Source organism: Nannospalax galili, unplaced genomic scaffold (assembly GCF_000622305.1).
Source record: "Nannospalax galili isolate Female #2095 unplaced genomic scaffold, S.galili_v1.0 scaffold447, whole genome shotgun sequence".
Lineage (NCBI taxonomy): Eukaryota > Metazoa > Chordata > Mammalia > Rodentia > Spalacidae > Nannospalax > Nannospalax galili.
This window is the reverse complement of record NW_008355650.1, coordinates 945,805-954,197: the sequence shown is the minus strand read 5'-3', so window position 1 is coordinate 954,197 and position 8,393 is coordinate 945,805. Positions and strand designations below refer to the sequence as shown.

The 8,393-nt window shown below is 42.4% G+C and overlaps 1 protein-coding gene across 1 annotated transcript in view; it reads left to right on the top strand.

The window, feature by feature from the left end:
* The window catches only part of Kcnj6 (potassium voltage-gated channel subfamily J member 6), a 317,231-nt gene extending 308,844 nt beyond the window's left edge, over window positions 1–8,387 (top strand). The window contains exon 4 of the mRNA XM_008853043.2: window positions 6,615–8,387. Within this exon, the coding sequence (XP_008851265.1) occupies window positions 6,615–6,940 (326 nt within the window). The 3' untranslated portion in view covers window positions 6,941–8,387. The remainder of the gene's footprint in view (window positions 1–6,614) is intronic.
* The last annotated feature ends 6 nt before the right edge of the window (window positions 8,388–8,393 follow it).

Here is an 8,393-nt window from a genome sequence, read left to right as displayed (position 1 = left end):
TTTCTTTACTGCTGAGTAAAACTCCATCGTATATATGAACCACATTTTCATTATCCACTCATCAATTGAGGGACACCTAGGTTGCTTGTTAATCTGTTTACCAAAACCAGTTTTTTTTTAATATTTTATCATTTTATTTGTGTGTGAGTGTATTTCCTGTGTGTAAGTGCACCCATGTCATGCACTACCCGAGGAGGCCAGAAGAGGGCATCAAATTCCCCTGGAACAGGAGTTACAGAAGGTTGTTAGCTACCATGTGGGTGCTGAGAATCAAACCCAGGTCCTCTGCAAGAGCAGCCAGTGATCCTGACCACTGAGCCATCTCTCCAGCCCTACACTTCATTTTTTTAAAAAGCTGTTGGGAGAGGAGGTATTGGTCTCTTCAGTGGTATAAACACTGATAAGTTGCCCATGCTCCAGTAAATAACCCCAACTCATGTTCATGCAAGCAATCATAATTAAACTCAGTGGGTCACAAAAAAAAAAGACTTGGAAGTAGGATTGGCACTTACTCAAAAGAAAGGTTTCAGTGGGAGAGAGGGGAGGAGGAGAGAGGTGATGGGGATGACATGATTTAAACTTCATTATATACATGTATGAAATTGTCCAAAAAGTAAAAAGTATCTGAAAATGTTGTGATTAAAACATTCGTGTGCATTAATTCTGACAAGCGGGTGATGTGGATATCTTTAACTATAAGGAGTGTTTGTTGGAGTTGCATTGAACTCTAAAGGAACTTCAGAAAAACTCACACCTTTACGGTGTTCAACCAGGTGTCCTTTCATTTAAATCTTCTTCACTACTTCTCAAAAATGTCTTGTCATTATTACTATTCGAGGCTGCGTCTTGGAACAGCCCAGGCTGACCTCAAACCTGCAATCTTGCTTTAGCCTCCTGAGCGTCGTTCTCCTCTTCTCAAAGACCATACGTGTACTTCTATTATGATACTGGTTCCTGTCTATGTTGGTAGGGAAATGGTGACGATTTATCGTTATATCTTTTGTTGCTGATATATACAAATGTAAAATGCGTTTTCTGCATAGTTTTTTAGACTGAGTACTTTTTGTTCAGCACTCGTAATTATTCTAGCAACTGTATTATTACATGGATTTTCCATGTACATAATTATAATATATTCAAACAATGAGGTAGTTGTTTCTTTCTGATAGAAACTGGTTTATGTATTTTATTTTGTCTTGTTTTTACAGGCAAATCCTCTAATGTAATGTTAACTAGAATAGGTAATAGCAAGTATTTACAAATTAGTCCTGACTTTAATTAAAATGATCCTAACTGGATCATCATCACCATCAAAAATTATGTTTACTTGTCAAGAAGCTCAGGATCCAGTGAGAGATCCTGCCTCAAGGGAATGAGGTGGGGAGTGATAGAACCTGACACTCGGCATCTTCCTCCGGTGCCCACAAGTATACATGTGGATCCACACACATGCCTCCCTCTCCCTCTCCCTCTCCCTCTCTCCCTCCCTCCCTCCCTCCCTCCCTCTCTCTCCCTCTCCCACACACAAAATTATGTTCACTTGATCTTTTGCTAAATATAATTGACCTAATAGTACAAGTTCATTAGCAGTCTTATCATAAATGGATGTGGAACTTTAAGATATGAAGAAAATTCATTTGATAATCTTTCAATCTGTCAATATATTTTATAGGCTCAGTTTTCTGCTGGTAAACCACTCTTGCATTCCTGAGATGAACCCAACTTAGTCATGAGCTATCACTTTTTAATAAACTGTTAAATTATTCCCAATCTTTTCTCTAGAATTTCAGCATGCAAATGATATTGACTTCACATTTTTTTCCACTTTCTTATATTAAAATTATGACTTTACAGCCAGGCTTGGTGGCACATGCCTGTAGTCTCAGCACTTGGAAGGCAGAGGCAGGTGGATCTCTGTGAGTTCGAGGCCAGCCTGGTCTACATAGTAAGTTACAGGACAGCTGGGGCTACAGGAAGACCCTGTCTCAATAAAAGACCAAAAAAAATTATGACTTTATTAGCAAGATTGTTAGCCTCATAGGATGATGCTGTGGCATAGCCATTTCCCCCCATTCTTAGCATGACCCTCTCCATCATGAAGCAGAAAGAGCTGAGGTCACCCTGCCCCACCATCATGGCAATGGAATAAGCAAATTGATAGAGTGATAGCTGAGTCTGTGCTGATGGTAAAGGGGTTGCTACCATTCCCTGTGGAAGGAGTTGGAAAGCCAGTGTCTATGTGGAAGGTTGACAGGGGAGAGGTCCAGTCATACAGCTTTGTGAGTCATGGCCCATGATGCAGTGAGGCCATTTGATGATGGAACAGCCTGCAAGTACCCATGTTTCTGTAACTCCTCGCCACAGTCCTGCAAGTGACCCCAGTGAACTCACTGGTTCACCAAAGAGGACGTGGATGGAATCCTTTCTTTGGGCTGTTGGTGTCCAATCTTTACACTCCCCAGGAAGAGTTATACAAAAAAAGCAGGGGACCCTTATGATCACGTCCTAAAACGTTCATTGAACTTATTTTTTAGACTGTGTGAATTTTATAATTGTTTTATTTTGTTGATTAGGTTGGGTTGGGTTGGGTTTGGGTTTGGGTTTAATTTAGTTTCGGTTTGGGTTTAATTTGGTTTGGTTTTGGTTTGATTTGGGGTTTGGTTTGGATGTTTGGTTTGGGTTGGCTTGGCTTGGGTTTCAATTTGGGTGCATTTGATTTAATTTAATTTGGTGGTTTGATCTGCATTGGTTTAAAACAGAGTCTCCCTGTGTATTCCGACGTGGCTGCAGATTTGTGCCCTCCTGCCTCAGCCTCCCAAGTCTTGAGATCATAAGCACGAACCACCATGCCCAACTTTGCCTTATACATTTTTCAATCTTTTTTTAGAGATTTATTTTTATCTTATCTGTATGAGTGCATTGACTGCATATAAGTTCACCACATGCATGCAGCGCCCATGAAAGTCAGAAAAAGGTGTCAGATCCTCTGGAACTGAATTACAACTCTTGTGAGCCACCATGTGGAATCAAACCTGGGTATTCTGCAAGAGCAGCAAATTCTCTTAAATGTTGAGCCATCTTTCCAGCCCCATCTTCTGCACTTTTTATTTAACTAATATAATCAGAGCATTCTCTGTTTTATTAGACTTAAATTTTTTTAAAAAAACAGGGATTGGAAAAATGACTCAGCAGTTAAGAGCACTGGCTGCTTTTGCAGAGGACCCAGCTTCGGTACCCAGCACCCACATGGCAAACAACCATCCATAACCCCATTTCCAGGAGATATGACACCCTCTTCTGGCCTCTTCAACCATTGCATGACATATGTGCATTTACATACGTGCAGGCAAACTACTCACATAAAATAAAAATAAATCATTTTTAAAAACCTTTTTTGGCCTCTCTGGATCTTCTCTGTTATTTCCCCTAATTCATTGGTTTACATTCTGATGCTTATTATTTCCCATGGATTAATTCTGGTTTTGAAATTTCTTGGTTGGATATTTGCACACTCATTTTCAAACTTACTTTCTAATATAATGATTCAGACCTTGTTCTAGTTTGTTTCTCCATTGCTGTGACAAAACATTCTGACCAATGCCAACTTGGGGAGGAAAGGGTTTATTTATCTTACATCTCCCAAGTCACAGTTCATCAGGGAGCCAAGATAGGAACTCGGGGCAGGAACCTGGAGGCAGGAGCTGGAGCACAAGCTATGGAGGAATGCTGCTTACTCGCTTGCTCCCTGGCCCATGCTCAGCCTGCTTTCTTATGCAACACAGGCCCACCTGCCCAGGGGCTGAGCCCTCCCACATCACTCAACAATCAAGAAGATGCCCCACAGACATGGCCACAGGCCAGTCAAATGGAGGCAAGTCCCCAATTGAGGCTCCCTCAACCCAGGTATGTCAAGTTGACACTAAAGCTATCCAGCACAGACTTATAAATTTTTATTTCTGGATATCCACAATTTTGAGTTTGACATCTAGAATTTCAGTTTCATTCCATTCCGAATATTGCTGAATTTCTACTGTGACTCCTTTAACCGAGGTTGTTAAATGAGACCGCGTGACATGAAACACCCAGTAATTGTTTAAATTCATCCTTTCTCGCCATCTTAAGGCTTGGGATGGTATCAGTTCACACATGGAACTCCATTTACAGCTTTCTCCCTGTGAGATGTCCGCACACTTGTCAGCCCCAGGCTTCCTTTCCACGGCCCTTCTTACTCTAAGAACACGATTTTGCTTCACAGTTTTTACACCTGAGCTCTTGATTCGTCCCAAGAAACTGGGGAGAAATGTGGAGGGAAGAGGGAAGAACATAACCCCAAACTGTTTAAAATATTTTATTATTTTATTTTATGGGTATGAGCATATCGTTCACATGGGTGTAAGTGCACCTTTGTCATGCAATGCCCACAGAGATCAGAAGAAGGCGTCGGATCCCCTGGAACTGGAGTTACAGACACTTGTTAGCCACCATGTGGGTGCTGGGACTCAAACCCAGGTCCTCTGCAAGAGCAGCCAGTGCTCTTAACTGCTGAGCCATCTCTCCAGCCCCCATAACCCAAACTTTGATCCAGATCCTCCTGCTCCCAGTGCTCTGACAAAGACAGATTTTTCTTTCTTTTCTGAAGAAAAGAAAAATGATCAATTTACCTGAAGAAAACTACTTAATAACTTACTGGCAGAAAAACATATAACATGCTTTCTTTACTTCTTTTAAAATGAATTCAGATGCCAGAAAATAAATTTTTAAAATATGAGCATCCAAGAGCAAATATTTAAATTTCACTGAATTTTAATTCATGAAATAAACACTCATGAAAATGGAACTATGAAAAGTCATTTTGCTATTGCTAAGAAACTCCATCGACGTATTCATCTGCCAGGGCTGCTAGAGCTTAAAACTCAAGTATTTGCTTTTTCACAACTCCAGGTGCTAAAAGTCTGAGTACAGGGTGTTGCAGGTGTCCTGGGGTTCTCCGGGTGGGTGTAGAGTCCGCGGGGAGTCACGACACAGACACCGGGAGTCAGGTTAGAAGCAGGCAGTGCAAGCAACTGCAGACTCATTTATTGCGGATATGGGGCTCCCTTATATCCCCCTTCCCGGTGTCCCATTGGCCCCAGTAGGCTTTCTCGGATCGTGTCTGATCCTCATTGGCCCTCTCGGTCGAGCCATCTTGCAGTCAGCCATCTCCATGTCCTTTGGCAGAATACAGGTTAGACTCAGCCGGATGTTTCTGGCGCACTTGCAGCGCCATTGCTCAGCTTGTTCAGGCCTTTCTTCCTCCTACAACAGGGTATGGAAAAGTTGGTTTCTTGTGAGGTCTCTCCTCGGTGTACCGATGGCTGTCTCTTCCCTGTGTCTGGGTCTTATTTCTCTTCTTACAGGAACAACAGTCATACTGGGTGAGGGTCCACCTTGTGACCTCAGCTCAAAATTCACTCTAAAATACTGTAGAGTTAATATTTCAGCATCAGAACTTTAAGGGGCTATAACTTAACCCTAATTAGTATATTTAGGCCCATAGCAATACAACTTCCATAGACCAACTCATGACAGTCCTCCACAAACAGCCACACCACACACTTTGTCTTACAGGCTACATAAACTGTGGTGTGCTATGTAATGAAATAATATTATTGCCATAAAATGTAGTAATCATAAAACTATACTGTGGAGAAGCTTTTTCATATCCCTTCACAGTTCCCTTCACCAGCATCTATTTCTTCATGCGGATTTAAGTTATTGTCCAGAGTCCTTTCTTTTTTTTAATATTTGTATTTATTATTTTTATTTTATGTGTATGAGTGTATTGGCTGCATGTATGTGAGTGCACCCGTGTCATGCAGTGCTGCAGAGGTCAGTAGAGGGGGTCAGATTCCCCTGGAACTGGAGTTAAGGATGGTTTGGAACTGCCATGTGGGTGCTGGGAACCAAACCTGGGTCCTCTGCAAGAGCAGTCAGTGCTCTTAACCACTGAGCCATCTCTCCAGCCCCCCAGAGTCCTTTCATTTTCTGAAGGACTCCCTTTATTTTTCCACACAGTTCAGGATTGCTGACAGTGACCTCTCTCCATTTCTGTTCACTGAAGGTCTTCGTTTCTCCTTCATGTTGTGAAGGCTAGTTTAGCTGAGTATAGCGATCCTGGTTGACAATCTTTTTCATTTAGTGCTTTGAAAAATGTCTTCTCGCTGCTTCTCAGCTTCCATAAATGTTGTGTTCTGTTTTTTAATTTTTAAATGTAGTTTTATTTATCACTGTCTATGTGAGTGTAGGAATCATACATGTGTGCATGTGTATGTGTGTGCCACTGCAAATGTGTAGGGGTTAGAAGACAACTTCACGGAATCACTTCTGTCCTTCCACCTGCACATGAATTCCACAGATCAAAGTCGGTTTGCCAGTTTCTGGGAATCCTGGAATCTCATTGCAAATAAGCCTACGTCCACAAGGTGAATGGCCACTCCATAGTTGTCACCCACCTATTCAGGTCACAGTGCAGCATAAACAGCCATCTGTAACAGCCATGCTCAGGTCCCCAAGTCTCGCTGGCCTTGGGAAGCCCATGCTCACATATCCTAAGGCCCCTGTTCTCTTCTCCACAGGAATGACATGCCAAGCTCGAAGCTCCTACATCACCAGTGAGATCCTGTGGGGCTACCGGTTTACACCCGTCCTGACACTGGAGGACGGGTTTTATGAAGTTGACTACAACAGCTTTCATGAGACCTACGAGACCAGCACCCCATCCCTTAGTGCCAAAGAGCTGGCTGAGCTGGCTAACAGGGCGGAGCTGCCCCTGAGTTGGTCTGTGTCCAGCAAACTGAACCAACATGCAGAACTGGAGACAGAGGAGGAAGAGAAGAACGCGGACGAGCAAACGGAGAGGAATGGTGATGTGGCAAACCTAGAGAACGAATCCAAAGTGTAGGCGCCCCTGGCCACCCCTTCCCTCCCACCCGCCATGGCCCTTCCTTGTCTTCATTCCCTCCTTTTCTGTCTCTTCCTTTGCTCTTGATTTCTTTATATTTAATTTTGGCATTACCAGAAAACAAGTCATCAAGGTGTAAAATATCTACCTGCCCTCTCACAGATGCTTAGATGGACAAGTAGACATGGATTTGGCTAAGGTGCAAGGTACCCTCATTTGTGGCCCAAGCCTGGTCTCCACCCATAAATACCAACATTCAACTCCTGGAGTCTTAGATATTTTACTTGCATGTATTGTCCAATATAAATCACTCAAAAGAGGTGTCAGAAGGTTTTACCCAAATGTCACAAAGAAGGTCATCTGTTTACCAAGCAGTAAATCATACAGGCTAGCCCCTCAGTTTTATAGGACCCAGTTCATCTCCCCAGCACAGGGCAGGTGCTTGCCCACATGAACACTGAAGGAATAGGACCCAGGTGAGCTACAGACAGACCACCACTGTACATAGATATGCCTTATGGAATTATTTTCTTTTGACAATTAGTAATAAAAACCCAGCATGCACAAAAGTACTGTAGAACAGAACTTCTAAATATGTACATAGATGTATCATTCATGTAGTTTTAGATATATAACTTTAGAAATAAGAAAAAATATTCCCAGTGCAAATAGGCATTTCTTTTTTGATACCTGTGTCTTCTGATTATTTCGAGCCCCTCAACTCCTGGCCCTCTAAACACATGGCCTTTGTTCCTTGGTCCAAGACTGACAGTTGTTAGGGTACCCCTCCGTTCCCGTGTCAGTCTTTTATTGACTCTAATAAGCCATAGGTCTGGGGGCAGTCGTAAGTCCAGTAGACAGCAAGACGTTACCACCAAAACTCTGATATACTGTGACATATTTACAAAACAGGTATCTTCTGTTTAAGGAAACCAAGGGCCTCACTGAGCAGCCTGGGAGAGACCACCAGGAACAGGACTCTAGCACATCACCATGTGGTACTTTCTCCGTGATCTCTTGCCCTTTGGAGAACAATAATTTAGGAAACATTTCTGTAAAACCATTGATTCTCCAACTGTTCCATTCTGTAATCACATGAAACTACAGAGGTTAAATGAGCTATGGTAAGCTAGCAGAAGAGAGTTTGGGTGTAGGACCATGAAATTCAGGAAAGCGTGGAGTGGGTGAAGTGATGTGTATTGTAATCACCAACTCCTCACCCTACAGCTCCATCTGACACTCTGAGCCTGTCCCTGTGGCCTGTTCCACATCATTTCTTGCATTGGTATTTTTTTCTTATTATATCATCATCATCATCGTTGTTATTATAAAATGGCCAAAATTTGGCATGCAAAGATTAGAGAACAGTCTCTGTGACAACCTGACAAATCTCTCTAAAGTGTACCACCTTTAAAAATCAAATCCAAAGGTACCAGTTTTCTCCATTTAAATC